Consider the following 15,787-nt stretch of genomic DNA (forward strand, 5'->3'; position numbering starts at 1 on the left):
AATACTGGGAGGGATTTCCCTTTCTTGTTTTTTTTTGTCTCCCTACCGTCTTGTTACTGGGGGCTGGTTTTGCGCAGACCTACGCGGTTCTTTTTTTTTTACTTTGACTTCCTTGACTGTTGGGTAGGCAAATACCGAGCCAGAAAAGGATGAAAGGGTTTGCTGGGCTTGGGAGTGCGGTTACGCTGGGATGTCTTGCTGTAGAGGGTGCAGCGAGGGCAATCGCGTATACGTCGCCGACGGACTTTATTAAGCCGTATAAGAGAGGGCCGTTGCAGGATATTGTAAGTTTTTTTTTGAAACAAGAATATTGAAAGGTTGGGTGTGTGTATAGGTCATTGGGAGATGCTGACTTTTTTTTTTTTTACAAATAGGTCACCTGGGATAAAGACTCGCTGTTTGTTAATGGAGAGCGCATCTTCTTGTACTCGGGCGAAGTCCATCCGTACAGACTGCCGGTTCCAGATTTGCACCTTGATATCTTCCAGAAGATTAAGGCGCTTGGATTCAATGGCGTGTCCTTTTATGTCGACTGGGCGCTACTAGAAGGCAAGCCGGGTGTTTACCGTGAAGAGGGTGTGTTCAGCCTCCAGCCATTTTTCGATGCGGCGCAAGAAGCGGGTATCTACCTTCTTGCCAGACCGGGCCCTTATATCAATGCCGAAGTTTCTGGTGGAGGCTTTCCTGGGTGGATCCAGCGTATCAACGGCACGCTGAGAACTCGTGCACCGGACTATTTGGCGGCGACGGACAAGTATGTGGACTATCGAAGCATTCGTGACATTTGATACTAATCTTGTCCAGCTACATGAAGAATATTGGCGCCACAATTGCCAAAGCTCAAATCACCAATGGAGGACCAATCATTCTAGTTCAGCCGGAGAACGAGTACACGCAAGCAACCAGTGCAATCAAGCCGTTCCCCGATCCAGTCTACATGACCTATGTCGAGGATCAGATTCGTAATGCCAGCATCGTTGTACCGCTTATCAGCAACGACGCATCTCCAAAGGGAAATAATGCTCCTGGTACTCCTGCTGCAGTCGATATCTATGGACATGACGGATACCCTCTTGGTTTCGATTGTGCGAATCCGACCACATGGCCTGACAACAATCTGCCAACAAACTGGCAACAACTGCACCAGCAGCAAAGTCCGACTACCCCTTACTCAATCGTTGAGTTCCAGGCTGGCAGCTTTGACCCAGTGAGTGTGCAAGCCTTAAAATATTACCAGCGTTATCTGACAATTCGCAGTGGGGCGGTCCAGGTTTCGACAAGTGCGGAATCCTAGTCGGAGCAGAATTCAACCGCGTTTTCTACAAGCAGCTTTACAGCTTCGGTGTCACTATTCTGAACCTATACATGACCTTTGGCGGTACCAACTGGGGAAACCTGGGCCATCCAGGAGGCTACACATCGTACGACTATGCCGCGCCGATTGAAGAAGACCGCCAAGTCAAGCGTGAAAAGTACTCTGAGCTCAAGCTCCAGGCCAACTTTTGGAAAGTCAGTCCTGCATACCTGACTGCTTCGCGCGGTGCTGCCTCGACCTCTGCATGGACTACCACGAGTGATCTCAGCGTTACTCCTGCGCACGGCAACACGACTAGTTTCTACTTCTTGAGGCATGCCAAGTATAATTCGCTGGCGACTACGAGCTACCAGCTCAAGATTTCGACGCAAGCTTTTGGAAACATAACTGTGCCGCAGCTGAACGGTACTTCGCTTACATTGAACGGGCGCGATGCAAAGGTCCATGTTGCCGACTACGACATTGGCGGTACAAACATTGCGTATTCGACTGCTGAGATCTTTACCTGGCACAAGTACGACGACAAGACTGTTCTGATTGTATATGGTGGACCGGGAGAAACTCATGAGCTTTCTGTTGAGGCTACTGGGCTTGAGGTTCTTGAAGGCGATGTCAAGAGCGTAGCCACTCGCGGTCACACACTGCTGAGCTTCCAAGCTGACGCTACAAGAAAGGTTGTCAAGTTGGGCACTGAGAACTCCATTTACATCTACATGCTTGGTAAGTTTCTTAGCGAAAGCGAACATATTTGAAATTTTCACTAACAGTTTTCAAAGACCGTTATGAGGCTTTCAACTACTGGTCGATTGATCAGGCACCTCACGATGCTTCAAACCCTGTCATTCTCAAGGCAGGCTATTTGATGCGTACGGCCAAGGTCACGGGCGACGCCCTTGGCCTGACCGGCGATGTGAATGCTACAACCCCTATTGAAATCATTGGCGGCGCCCCGGCTGGCCTTTCCAAGTTGACTTTCAACGGCAACGATGTTTCTTTTGAAACTTCCAAGGCGGGTACTGTCACTGCGACTATTGATCTTCCCAAGCCCAACATCAGCATTCCCAAGCTGAGCGAACTTGAGTGGAAGTACATCGACTCTCTTCCCGAGATCCAGCCCGGATATGACGACAGCAAGTGGACGGTCGCAGACCTTAAGAAGACATACAATTCCCTCCGTCGACTGACCACCCCCGTCTCGCTGTACAGCTCCGACTACGGCTACCACACCGGCACCCTCCTCTACCGCGGCACCTTTACAGCCACCGGTGATGAGACAACCCTGCAACTCACAACCCAAGGCGGCTCAGCATTCGGATCCTCCGCCTGGATCGGCACACAGTTCCTCGGATCCTGGCGCGGCTACGACGCCGCTATGAACGGCAACTCGACCTTTACACTCCCCAAGCTAACCGCCGGAACAAAATACACCATCACCGTTGTAATCGACAACCAGGGTCTCGACGAAAACTGGACCATTGGCACCGAAACAATGAAGAACCCACGTGGTATCCTCGACTACACGCTCTCAGGCCACGACGCTGCGGACGTGACCTGGAAGCTCACTGGTAACCTCGGCGGAGAAGACTACCGCGATATCTCGCGCGGCCCGCTCAACGAAGGCGGTTTGTTTGTAGAGAGACAAGGTCTTCATCTGCCAGGTGCTCTCTCTGCATCAAATCTCGACTGGAAGCCCTCCGCTGGTCCCGTCGCCGATGGCATCAGCGCGCCCGGTATCGGCTTCTTCGCTACAGAGTTCGAACTCGATGTTCCTTCTGGATACGACGTGCCTCTCAGCTTTACCTTTACCAACGCTACGTCTTCATCTGCTGGAAGCAGCGTCCCTGCCTACCGCGTGCAACTCTACGTTAATGGATGGCAGTATGGCAAATACGTTAACAACGTAGGTCCCCAGACCAAGTTCCCTGTTCCCGAGGGCATTTTGAACTACAAGGGGACGAACTATCTGGGCGTGTCTCTATGGGGATTGGATGCTGGAGCGACGAAGATTGGAGGGCTGGAAGTTGAGGTTGACGCCGAGATTTGGAGTGGGTTGGGGGATGTTGGGGTCGTAGAGGGTGAGGGGTATGAGAAGAGGGAGGGAGCGTATTAGATATCTCTTGCTGAGACAAGTTGTTTATTTTTTTAAATAAAAAATTTGACATTGTGATTATAAAATCAAAGAAAATCTATTTGATCCGTCTACATGCTTCTAGTGCTACAAAAAATGAGACATGATTCTAGCTGCGTAACTGAGTTCCTCTAAAGTGCCTCCATATTCATACCAGGATATTTAGGCAGCTTCCACCCACTACTACCCTTTCCCTCTGGCACGAAACCAGCCACCATCCCTAGCAACTTGTCCAATCTCAACACCGACATAGTCCATAGCACAGTATTAAGAGTCCAAATCCCCCACGCAGACCGAGGAAAGATGCCCTTCCCCCCATTAACCAAAGCCCCCAACTCCTGATTCTCCTCAACCGGCTGTTTCATCTCCTCCTCGTACGCTCTAAGCGCCGCACCCACATCATTGCCGTGCCTCCCCAACTCACCCACAAGCACATACGCCCCAATCAGCGCCAGGGTAGTCCCCATGCCCGTAAAAGGAGAAGGACAGTACCCTGCATCGCCCAGCAACACCACTCGACCCGAATACAACTGCTTCCCCGGCATCTTGACCTGCACAATCTCCGTCGCGTAAAAATCATCTACCCCATCCAGCTCCCGCGTGAACCGCTCACACTCCCATCCCGCATCGCGGTACAGATCCGCCCACACCTCTTTCTGCTCCCGCACTGGCAACTTTTGCGCTGCTTTGAGGACAGGCGTGCGCTGTGCGTTTTGCAGTTGAATGAGATACACTTGCGTTTCTGGGCGGTCGCCGGAACGCGTCATGGTGAGGCGGTTTTCGGGGCTAAAGTACATGCGTGCGAGGCTGGTTTCGCGGGGGGAGCGGGGGATGTGGTAGAAGGCGGCGTGCGTGTTGAGGGAGGTGTAGGCTGCTGTGTTGGCTGCTTCGCCGAAGACGAGGCGGCGGGTGCGTGAGTTTTGGCCGTCGGCTGCGACGATGAGGTTGTAGGGGGTTGTTTGGCCGGTGGAGAAGGTGGCAGTTGCTAGGTCTGGGGCGGTGGTGTCTTGGGATATGGCAGTGAGGGTTGTGTTGAAGAGGTAGGTTAGACTGCCGCGGGTGTGGCCCTGAGAGTTTAGGGTTTCGCGGTCTTTGAGACTGGCTGTGTACATCATTTTTACAAAGTCGCCGCGCATGAATTCGAATTCGTTGGTGAGTTCGAAGGTGCCGCCTTTGTCTCCAGCTTTTGTGACGCCGAATTGCATGAGGCTTTTCCCGTGGAGGTCGATGAGCTCCATTCCTGTTTCGTTGACGCAGTACTGGCGAAGTTCTTCGAGTAGGCCAAGTTGGCGCATGATGGGGATACATTGAGCTGAGAGGTCGAGTTGCTGGCCACCAGTGCGGAGACCGGGCCAGCGTTCTATGATTGTGATGTTGTGGTTGGGGTTGGAGCGTTGCAGAAGGAGGGCTAGAACTGGGCCAGCGACTCCTGCGCCTACTATCAGGATGTCGAGGGACTTTGTAGAATTCGAAGGTGGTAAATTGGCCATGCTTGAGATAACTGAGATAGAATTTATAATACGATGAATGTGGACTGGTAGTTATTTAGAAACCTGAAGGGATGAGGCTCTTGGAAATGATTGAAATCTGAATTATTTGGCTGCTTTATTATACCTTCGTTGTTTCCGCAAAAAGTCGGCTATGCTTAACCATGCGGACATCGATGCGGACATGTTGTCGGAGATCGCGTCACCGCCCACATCTCCGAGGTCAGCCACGACCACTTATGGAGTTTTCCTGCCCGATTACTACGAATGCCATGTTGGATCCTGTAATTACTACTATTGACTGGTACCATTTCTGCGCTGGAGCCTGATGTGGCGTAGGTAGACAGATACAGTCGGACACGTGGATTGACAGGACGACATCATAGGGCGACTGGGGCGTTACCAAATGTTACACTTTGTAGTTTATACACTTGTCTTTGTTGCAGGATGAGTGTTGATGGTTGGCGAAAGTAAAGCATGTGAATGTCATAGTAGGTTGTGTACTACTACCTAGGCCGCCAGGGTCCGCCGAGGAAAACTGAAGCTCATCGCCTCAACATCACCGAAGCCTACCTCCACCACCCCGCAGCCCCCATCTCTGCCTGCACAGTACAAACAGCAGCGCCTCGACCGTCGAAACTACACAGCCGCTCCGTTTCATCTCTTACGCTCACTCTTGATATCAACGGGCGTTGGACAACCCCACGAAGCTTCACAATGGCCATCCTAGGGACAGCGCTGAATGGCATCGGCGTGCTCTTGCTTACACATGCGTAAGTCGCACACAGCTCACCTGCGCATCTACAAAACCAGAGACATATATTCAATCATTTGCATCTATTTGCGTACATACACTGACGCTGCCAAGTGTCTACTCGACCCACGAACATACAGCAACATTCACAAACACACCCTTGCCCCTCGACATCTCGCTTGAGCTCCTCACCTCCATCCTGCTCCTCTCACTCGGCATCGTCATTTCCTTTGCGCCGCTGAAACCGATACACTACGCACAATGGGCGGGTCAGATGTCACGACAAGGGCAGCAAAGCGAGGGTCACTACACGAGAGAGGGTGAGGAGGTTTTGAGCGAGGGCGACCCATATGCGTTTCTCGGCCTGGACGCAGGCATTGGTGGAAATAGTGAGGGCAGGAGGGGATTCTGGGATGTCAAAGGAAAGAGGAAGGAATTCGAGACATGGGTGAGGCAAGGTGGAAAGTAGGATATGACTACAAGAATATACTGTGGACGACGTGTGTCTGGAAGGCCAGCAACGCATCCCGATACAAAAAGGCCCGGTTCACCAGTAAGACAGGTTTACAATACAAAAATGGCAATAACAATAAACACGGTCGAGCATTCTGAATAACAAGTCTTTGCCCGTATGTCTTACACTGTATAACCCGATGATCAATAAATCCCAGACGCCATGCTTAAACGCGCCAAAAAGTCCCGTCCCAATTCAATCAATCTGTCCCTGCGCAAGCGCTCGGAAGCAACCTTCCACGCTCCCTCAAGCATCGCTCGTCATTTGTTCAACATTGTTACGCCCACACGTGTTCATTCTACAAGTCCAGCACTGGTCTCCCTGCATCTCCCTACCGATAGCCGCCACGTCTGCGCTCTTCCTTCTCGGACCCTCGGTGTCCCCACTGACATTGATGCCGCTAACCCACCAGATACTGGCTGCAATAATTTTGGTCACAATCTCGACCTCGTCGTCGTCTCTGGGCGCGTACACGAGCATAAACTCGCGAGGCACAAACTTCCTGCACCACCCGCCCCGCGCCAGCGGATGCCGCTCGCCCCAGCCGTGAGCCATGATAAGGTTTGCATCAGCCGGGTGCAGCGTCAGGTGCATGGACCCGTCGCTCGGGTGTGCATGGCATATCTCGCCGCCGCAGGTCCTGGTAATGGGGATGCTGGTGAAGAGGCCGGTGCTGTGCTTCTCGAAGCAACTGGTGCGCTCCGTGAGCCTGTTGCGGGGATCGCTCGCGAGCTCCTTGATCTTGATTACGAGCTTTCCATAGATTTCCTTTGTGCTAATCTGCGTTTGCTGGCGCTGCGGAGCTATGCCGCGAATCTCTGGCTTGGGACCGGTGCGGTGCGGCAGTGCGTCTTCGACAAAGTAGCCTCTCTGCGGACGGTAGTGTGGTGGAATGGGAATGGGACGCCGCGGATCCCGCAGGCAGATGATGGAGAGGAGCTTGATTTTGAGGTATCCCAAGGGTGTTGCGGGAGTGCCGCCGGGGCCTAGGGACAGGAAGTCACGGTAGTCCTTGTGAATGTAGAAGGCGGTGATGACGGGGAAGAGGAGAAGGCCGAGGGTGACGGCGAGGCCATGCATGTATGTTTCGGTGAGCATAGTAGCTGGCTGTGCTTCAATGCTCGGAAAGGATGCGTTCAGATCTGGTGCAAGGTCCTGCATGTTTGCCGGTCGAGAGACAGAGAACCCTTTCTTCTGGCGGATGGGAAAGAAGGGAAACGAAAAGCAATTGGCGTCTGGGGAACAACCACGGCTTTATTTAAGCTTTTCTTTTTTTTACGTTTGGTCGCCATCCCCCCCTCCAAGCATGCAGGTGCTACTCTGCGGTACCACAGGCTGAGTTAGCGTTAAGTTTACAGGGGTGGGCGGTGTGTCTTGCGGGAATGCTCAAAATGACGTTGAATTGATACAACGTCGAATGCAGATTTCAAGAAGGGTTTACGCGCCAACGTGACAACCCATGGCATTTTTTGAACTGCCCCCTCCTCTCGGAGCACTATGCCCCGTCAGTTGGACCCTGATCGCTAACGTCTACTAGCTAAAGGTACTGCTTTAGGACGATAAAGGCTTACGCAGGCCCCGGTCCAACGCCTACCAGGGATGGGAGGCATTTTGTGCGTGGCTTACAGGACAAACCAATTGCTCGGGAAGACATTGCACCACAAGCAGCTGATTCCAACAAGCTGAGCGTTTTTTTTGTCGTGTGGCCAGTCGAGACCGCAATGTGAGCACACGACTTGCTGTCTACGTGCCCAGCAGGCCTAGTTCCTAGTCTGGCTAGCGCCTTGGCTCGCCGTGGGCTGTGAAATGCGATTGGTGCCTATCACTGTGCCCCGTGACGCAGCCTCGAAACAGCCACGACGGCTCGGCTTCTTTTGCTCTGCTTTCTGTGCCTTTTATCATGGCATGCCGTCCGTTGCTTACTCGCTACCAGCAGCATTCTGGGTCTAGGTCCCGGAGCCCCGACTCCACACAATGCGTATAAATGTGGGGAAGGAGTAGATGTTGGTCTGCCGGGCTGAGCTCAGCTTATGGCCCTGACGCCCGGCAGTGAGTCGTACTTACCGTAGGTTTGACGCCTGGCTTCACCAATCGCAACCTCTGGATTTGAACCTCTTTACGTGCAGTGTCTTGGTGTTGGGACAAGCATTGGCTCCGTGTCAATAAAGATGCTAACGACGCTGAGCATGAGACGGGCTGTCTATCAGAAACAAGATTGCAGGAAGCACTCAGAAACAGGCCAAAATCCAATGCTGCAGCGTCACCCGCCATATCCTGTACCGCCAAACTCTCAGAATAGCGGTCAGTTCTACTATCAGTGCATGCTACAGGGCGCTCGCGAACAAGACCAATAACATGCACTGCCATCGTATGATCAACCATACACAACACAGCATCCCGCTGCACACTTGCGTATATCTGCTTCACTAATACCTTGGATAGATATGCGTACGTGTCTGATTACAGCCTACTCTCTTCCCCGACCATCCGTACCTCCAACAGACTTGCGTGTCTCTGCAGAAATTTCTCAACACTGTTAACAAACTTTTCAAGCTCTTCCCAGGGTGTTCCTAATATCACTGCAAGGCTTCCGCGCTGCGAGATCCAGAAGCCGTCTTCCATCATCTCAATCCAAAACAGCATGTTCAAGTCTCTGTCCTCGAGGCGATCCTGGTAGTTCCTCAGTTCCTTTTTACCGTCGTGTAAGAAGTGGATTCCCAGGATTGTTCCCAGGCCAGTGACGGTCATTTTCGTACCATGTGAAAGACGCTGGAGACGCTGGCGGAAACGATCGCCCATGAGGTTGAATTCACGACTGACTTCAGCCGTGTACACTTGCGCCAAGCCAGTATACCCTGCAGTCATGCCGAGCGTGTTGTTGTTGAATGTGCCCGAATGTCCTAGTGAATTCTTCTCTCGCGGATCGTAAACCCGCATGACGTCTGCTCGCCCTCCAAAGGCGCCGAACGTGATCCCGCCACCCAGAAATTTACCTAAAGTGGTAATGTCAGGCGTCAAACTTTCGAGCTCCTGTAGTCCCCCCGGTGACAGGCGGCTTGTTTGCACCTCGTCTAAAATGAACACGGCACCGGCTTTCTTTGCCGACGATTGGACCTGCTGCAGGAAATCATGGGTGCCGACAAGACATGGTCCTCGACCTTGCATGCCCTCGACCAATACCGCAGCAACATCTTCAGACTCTTCAATCTTCCTCTTCGCATCCTCAATGTCATTGAACTCGGCAACGATCCAATCGTCCTTGTCGACACAGTTCTCTGCGGGGCGGTTATCGGGAAAGAGATAGCACCCTCCGTGGTATCCGCCTGAGAACACGACAACCTTTTTCTTTCCAGTAAAACGACGAGCGCCCTGGATAGCATGCAAGGTCGCCTCTGTTCCGGAATTTGTGAAACGGATGAGGTCCAGCTTGTACCGCTCGCATATCAACGCAGCATGTCTTGTTTCCAGCGTAGTAGTACCTCCCAGATTGAGTCCGACCCCATTGATTGTTTCAATCAGTGCTGATTGGATCACCGGGTGCGAATGACCGTACAAGCCGGCCGTGAATTCGCCGACAAGGTCCGTGTATGTGTGTCCGTCCTCCGATGTGACCTGGTATCCTTTGCCAGTTTTGAGAAAGATTGGAAACGGTGCTGTGTGAAGTACACTTCGTGTGTTGCCACCTGGTAGCCTTTTGCTTGCTTCTTCGTGAAGTTTCAAGCTTACTGGGTTTCTCTTTGCGAAACGTTGTTTTGCGGCTTCGAGTGCTCCGCTTACGGTTGCATGTCCGCTCCTCGCAGTATCGATCGTGGATGCCATTGAGACTGATTACGGACAAGATAGTTTCGCTCTTTAGTAGGCGCTACAATATCTATAAGATTTAAGGGGCAAGTCACCTTTATGATATCGAAAAGGTGGTCCGGGAACGAAGCCGGCAGTCATGCCATGATAGCAGGTGGTGGTCCGTAACTCGTGATTGGCAGGGTGGTGGTCCGTAACTCGTGATTGGCAGGCATCTCACAACCGCAAGTCGGGGCATTCCGAGCTAGTATTCCGACTCATTCCGAGCACCGAAAATCGATGTATTGTTGTGTCGCCTATTCTCCATGTACTATGATCCTTTATCTCGCCTACGTTGTGCTACAGAAGGCCAGGCCAGCTCAGCTTTACATGTGCCACGAAGGCGAGTTGTTGCAGCTTTGGCTGTAGATTAAAATTACTTCCGACGGCTTCTCATGCACGACGGAATGCAATATCATTGGCTTCAACGAGCACATACTACCATTTGCCCAATCTTTAACGCGACTTTAGAAATGCCCTTCTTTGGCTGGACAGTTGTTACGCGACAAACGCTAGAATCTCTCTTGCCACAGCTAACAGGGGGGGCAGCTGTGCCGATATGTAGCTAAAGCTGCACCCCTCTTCTTAGCTGTTTTGCGGGCTGTCGGTAGGATTCCACGGCAGCGATCTAATATACTACCAAATGGGGTATAGTGGATCGCCGCTGTGGAATCTGGTCTCAAAAGAGGCGTGCATGTTTTATCGCTTGGACCAGTATGCGAAATCAGAGTTCACATTGTTTTTAAAGTTACGAAAGGTCATTGAGTTCTTCTGCATCATAACGAGTTCCAAGTCAAGTCGCGCTACATCATGCAGCTTCATTTACATGCACCTAAACCAACTCCATAGCATTGGGTTGTCAGCTCCACAATATTGAATGCCATGTCATTTCTAGGTTTACAAACTTTGGAAAGGGGGGAAATTACCGAAGAAAGCATCGTATTTGAGCATGAGGTTGTGCCTGGCCATTCATGGATCTCTTGACGAAATGCATAAGCCGATACCTGCCGTCACGTCATCTTGTCACTGCTAATCTGAGCGATGCAGTGCCGTCATCTTGCAGACGACAATGTGTTGTTGTTGTTGTTGTTGTTGTTGAAAGACAGCTTTATTCAACTTTTTAGTCTAACCAATGAACATGCCATCGCTTCGGTATTGTACATGTGAACAACGGATCGTCTTTGCAAAGAAGCATCTTCAATCAGTATAACATGCGTCTACGATGGCATCAGATCGCGAACCATATACACGGCCGGCGAGAGACGGCGGGGGCTCGCGCGCTCGGCGTGGTTTACGCGCGAGGGCCAAGGCGTATAGCTAGCTGCAGGTCGCACAAAGCCGCAGACGCTAGGCATACGCTTTTGCGGATAGTGGCCCCGTGGCGCTGCTGGGCGTGCATCTATGAGAAGCTTGGTCGAGTGGACGCATGGCGTATCCGTGGACTGAGGATGAAGGTGCTCATGTGGATTAGTGTTTATTGGTTTACCAGCGCGGAACCGAATGCCCATGTGCGGATTTATTATGAGGCCGGGCATAATGCTACGGCCTGAGGTGCCGGATAGAGAGAGAGGGCGAGCGGGTGGGTGGGTAGGGTGAATTTGGGGGTTGCGCATTTTCCGAGGGAGATTAACGTCCGTCCCTACGTGCTGCTACGACCAGCCTCAGAATGTGGAGGGCATTTCGCCGTTACATTGGTTTAACCAGTAATCTGTGAGAAGGCGGAGTGACCGCAGGGAACGACGCACACTCTTTAGGAATAGTCATCACGTGACTGCTCAATAATGAACGCTCGTCAGTGAGCAGGTGCTTGGCACTATAGCGCTCACCAACGAGCAGCACTTGGCAAGAGTGCTCAACACTGAGCGCTCATCAGTGAGCGATGCTCACTGATGAGCACAACACTCACTTAGTATATAGCATTAGGCATTAAGCCCTTATAGCTCGATGTGTTCAACTTAAGTTTTAAGTACAAGTACAATATAGAGAGTCATTCTACTTGCACGTTACTGTCCAATATTGCACCCTGCCGCTCTATCTGCGAAAACCAACCAACAAGAAGCTTGACACCAGAAGTCTTATATTACTTCCACTCGAGCTATACTCTTAACACATCTATAGCTAAATACTTAGTCATACTATTATAGTATAATCTTAGCTACTAATGTCTTTCCCTACGTGGTAGATATTAGATAGATTAGTACCGCACTTAATCAAGGCATACCCTAGCAATAGCTCACTGAGTATCACGGTACCGGCTTATAGACAGAAGAGCTATACGCGCATTCAAGATACATTGCTAACTGTCTAGTAAAATACTGACAACCCCTAGTATAAGCTGAACAGTTTCTGCAGCATTGCAAAGGCTGCAACATATAGACCAACAGAATCCAGCAACTTAAAAAGGCGCACAAAACGGTCCATTACTATCTATACACACTCCAGAACCAGTAACAACACCCTATATATCTATTATTATTCTGTTTAAGAGCTTTAGTAGAAATACTTACATCACAGGTAGTAGAACAATCCTTTCCGAGGTTATTGTTATTGCAGGGATCATGGCATACCGCGATGGAAGTGCTAACTAGGCACAGTAGCGAAGCAGTAATAACTCTAAAGAAATGCATGATAAGTTGTTAAGAGTAAAGAATATAACGCTAGTATCTTGGTGAAATTGTGTTTGAATATATAAGATTGATGAGGCGAAAGAAGAATTTATAACGAGAGAATGATAGTAGCAAAGTAGGCGCTACCGTGGCCCACCGCCTCGCCGAGGCGTGGCCTATTAAGCAACACTACCCCAACACCTCGTATCTCCACTATCCTGAGTAATACAGAGGCTGCGCTTACAGCTGCTGATACCCTAGGACCAGAGCACGATAAGAAGTGGGCACGGCAGGCGGAAGACCCTTCGCCAACACTTAACTAGCCTCGTCTATGAGAACTACGGAGCGGAAGACTAGAGCTAGCAGTAAGCACGTTTACAGTGGTAAATGGGTAGGTGTAGGGTAGGGTTGGATTGCCAAGACCTGGGTAGGTGTCGGTGTAGAGTTGCTAAGACTTGCTATGCTGTCTGGCAGAAATAATGTATGTGGGCCACTAGCAAGGGGACAATACAGGCCAGGATGAAGAGTAAGCCCTATACTATAAAGAGTACTATCTATACTCTATAGAGTTGTGATTATTCAGAATATCTCTGTACTAAATGTGGTTTTGTCATCCGAAGAAGAGCCTGATCTTCATTTTAGCGCGCCCCCCACACACATAACTTGTGCCATGTAGCGTTGTAGGTCAGTATAGGGTTAGGTCTTATATAATCAATAACCCAACCCAACACCAACCTAAGGCCTATGCGACCCTACCCTACACCAATCCGAGGCCCGTGCAACTCAACTCAACCCTACACAACACCAGTGTAGGGGGGTACCCATTTACCAGCGTACCTGGCACGTAGGGATGGACGTTACTGTTGTGCCGAGGGTGTGGGCGAGGACATTGGGTGAGTTGTTGTCCTTTTTTCTTTTGTTGAATCTTTTTTGTAATCATAGCTACTTTAAAGAGGTGTTTTTTTTAACTAAATGTTGTGGGCTCTTTTTTTCACGTTTTGGTAGGTCTTCTAGTGTACGAGAGAGCGTCCATGACAAAGGTGGTCATTTTGCGGCGTACGAGAGACTGGATGCGATTGCTGAAGATTTGAAGAAGATGTTTGGGAGAGGTGGGCCGTGTTTTGGTATTGTGCCTGGTAAGTCTGGATACTAGTACGGCTTTTGTAGGAGCAGTAGAGGACTCGATGTGTGTTTTTGCATCTTGGGGGCACGAATCTCTATTTGTGGTTTGAAGGTGAAGAAGGTACTTTGAATATACGAGTATACTGCTGAAATATTTCTCTATGAACTTTGCAGTTCTAATGGCACATATTTCATCGAGTTTATAGTCGATCTATGATACCCATCGCTCATTGAAATAAAAACTCTAATGTGCCCATTCCCTACTTCTCCAAGAACATTCGGCGAGAATTTATGGGTCGAGGATAGTCAATTGACTGTACTTTAGCCATATCTGGCAATTAGATGGGTGGCGCTCCTCCAGAAGTAATTACAAGTTGCATTTGGTGCCTTTTAGCAACTGATGCTAACAAGTCGAATAAAAGCCAGTATACTACCAAGACATACCAGCACACTGTCAGCTAATCCCATACACATGAGCGGGGCGACCGCATGAACAGTTCTTATTGTTGGAGTTTCGCCAGTGATAATGCGAGCATTTGTATTCTGGTGGTATTGTTTACAAGCATTATGCTTCTACAAGGCCATGGCGGGGTAAAAGTGTAGGTTGGAATCTTGCTGGGTAACTCGATGTTCCTGATAAATGACCAATGTGCGGTGGCGTAAGAATTGTAAGAAATGTGGCGCAAAAAGCTTTTGTGTTTAAGTCTGGATGAATGTAGTTGACACGTGCAAATCAGTCTTCATTCACCCATTCGTCGTTGTTACGTGGCGTGGATAGTATAGGTTTCCATGACTAAAATGTGAGGAGCGATTTTACTTTGGATAATCTGCTGGCTCCCATTTGTTGCTAGCCAAGGTCGGCCTTGATTGTAAGCTGATGTTGGCAGGTGAATATTGTCAATCCGAAACTGACATGGATGCGTCAGCGAGGTGTTTTGTAAACCGTCTGTAGGTGTGTTCAATACTAGACACTAGTTTAAAACACCATCTTCAACCTTTTTGCCTGATTAGCATTGCAGGACCTAGATGCGATGAAAGCACTTGGGCTACTGCACAGCCAGAGGGGGTTTTGTTGTTGTTGTTGCTGCAAAGCCACCTTTTCTGATCGGCGTTCGCGGAATATTTGTTAGTGCTGATGAAAATGTTCCGATACTTTCAAGGAGAAGCAACGGAGGGACAGAGGTTCTTTCTCGTGTTCTAAAGTAAGACCGAGCCGCTCTGCCTTGAGACAGATGACTGCATACATATTAACGAAGCTTACAGTGACTTTTTCAGCTGACAGAAAGGTGACGGGACAAAAGGTTGTTGTATAAATCCAAGGCAGGTGGAGCGAGCGCTTGTGCATCTCCAAAAGCTTGTCATTGCGCCCTGTGGAGCGATAAATTGAGGTTCGGCAGATGAGTACAGCAAGGCCATAGCTGTGGAAATAGCCGTATATTGAACCCCGCACGGGTTGGGCATGCCCGTATGACTATTGATGATGGATGGAATACGAAAAGGGGGTTGACGATGTGGAAATGTACACGAACCACGATCACGACACAGGAGTCATGTGAGATGGGCCTGGATGATTCCAGGGCTGGACCCGTTGAGCTGGGGAAGCCGGCCTGCTACCACGCAACGGTGCATGCTCCAAGCATGCTGTTGTTAGTGCGGAAGATCTGCATAAGAGGGGTTCAAATGCCACAGAGTCGTATGGCCCGTACGTAGAGGAGGGCTGTCGCACGGACGGGCTCTAGGGATAGGGTGGTGAGCGTAGTGGACTGGTGGAGCAGTCGCAACTCTGTCTTGATCCATGGCATGGTGCGGTCTGCTTGCAGGTAGGGCACTCGCGTGGATAGGCAACTGAGTCGCTTGGGCGACCCCGAGTATTGAAAGTGGCGCAGCCGCCGTCCACAGACGACCGCCTAGCTGGATGGGGGAGTGTGGATGGATGTGGACGCAGCAGTCAATGCGCGTGAAAATGAAGCCGGGAATAAGGGCCCAGAATGTCGCGCCACCGGTACCTGGAAGAGCGGGGC

The 15,787-nt window shown here is 50.5% G+C and overlaps 5 protein-coding genes across 5 annotated transcripts; 2 read left to right on the forward strand and 3 right to left on the reverse strand.

The window, feature by feature from the left end:
* Window positions 1-124: 124 nt before the first annotated feature.
* On the forward strand, window positions 125-3,425 carry PSV08DRAFT_390798 (glycoside hydrolase; the record flags this gene model as incomplete). Its single annotated transcript, XM_014227050.2, has 5 exons — window positions 125-284; window positions 375-754; window positions 805-1,207; window positions 1,258-2,035; window positions 2,092-3,425. Exons 1-5 carry the CDS (start codon window positions 150-152, stop codon window positions 3,423-3,425), a joined length of 3,030 nt encoding a protein of 1,009 aa, XP_014082525.1. The 5' UTR covers window positions 125-149.
* Window positions 3,426-3,574: 149 nt separating this feature from the next.
* On the reverse strand, window positions 3,575-4,933 carry PSV08DRAFT_247567 (uncharacterized protein; the record flags this gene model as incomplete). Its single annotated transcript, XM_014227049.2, has 1 exon — window positions 3,575-4,933. The coding sequence occupies one exon, from the start codon at window positions 4,931-4,933 to the stop codon at window positions 3,575-3,577; it is 1,359 nt and encodes a 452-aa protein (XP_014082524.2).
* A 398-nt stretch (window positions 4,934-5,331) lies between these two features.
* Window positions 5,332-6,297, forward strand: PSV08DRAFT_299503 (magnesium transporter). The gene is made up of 2 exons (XM_014227048.1): window positions 5,332-5,703; window positions 5,799-6,297. The coding sequence occupies exons 1-2, from the start codon at window positions 5,648-5,650 to the stop codon at window positions 6,151-6,153; spliced, it is 411 nt and encodes a 136-aa protein (XP_014082523.1). The 5' UTR covers window positions 5,332-5,647; the 3' UTR covers window positions 6,154-6,297.
* PSV08DRAFT_299514 (uncharacterized protein) lies at window positions 6,257-7,423 on the reverse strand. The gene has a single exon (XM_014227047.1). The coding sequence runs from the start codon at window positions 7,357-7,359 to the stop codon at window positions 6,445-6,447; it is 915 nt and encodes a 304-aa protein (XP_014082522.1). The 5' UTR covers window positions 7,360-7,423; the 3' UTR covers window positions 6,257-6,444.
* A 1,235-nt stretch (window positions 7,424-8,658) lies between these two features.
* On the reverse strand, window positions 8,659-10,067 carry PSV08DRAFT_409891 (pyridoxal phosphate-dependent transferase; the record flags this gene model as incomplete). The annotated part of the gene is made up of 1 exon (XM_014227046.2): window positions 8,659-10,067. Exon 1 carries the CDS (start codon window positions 10,015-10,017, stop codon window positions 8,659-8,661), a length of 1,359 nt encoding a protein of 452 aa, XP_014082521.1. The 5' UTR covers window positions 10,018-10,067.
* Between the last annotated feature and the right edge of the window lie 5,720 nt (window positions 10,068-15,787).

Source organism: Bipolaris maydis (genome assembly GCF_028858645.1).
Source record: "Bipolaris maydis strain C4 unplaced genomic scaffold PSV08scaffold_7, whole genome shotgun sequence".
In the NCBI taxonomy this organism is placed as follows: domain Eukaryota; kingdom Fungi; phylum Ascomycota; class Dothideomycetes; order Pleosporales; family Pleosporaceae; genus Bipolaris; species Bipolaris maydis.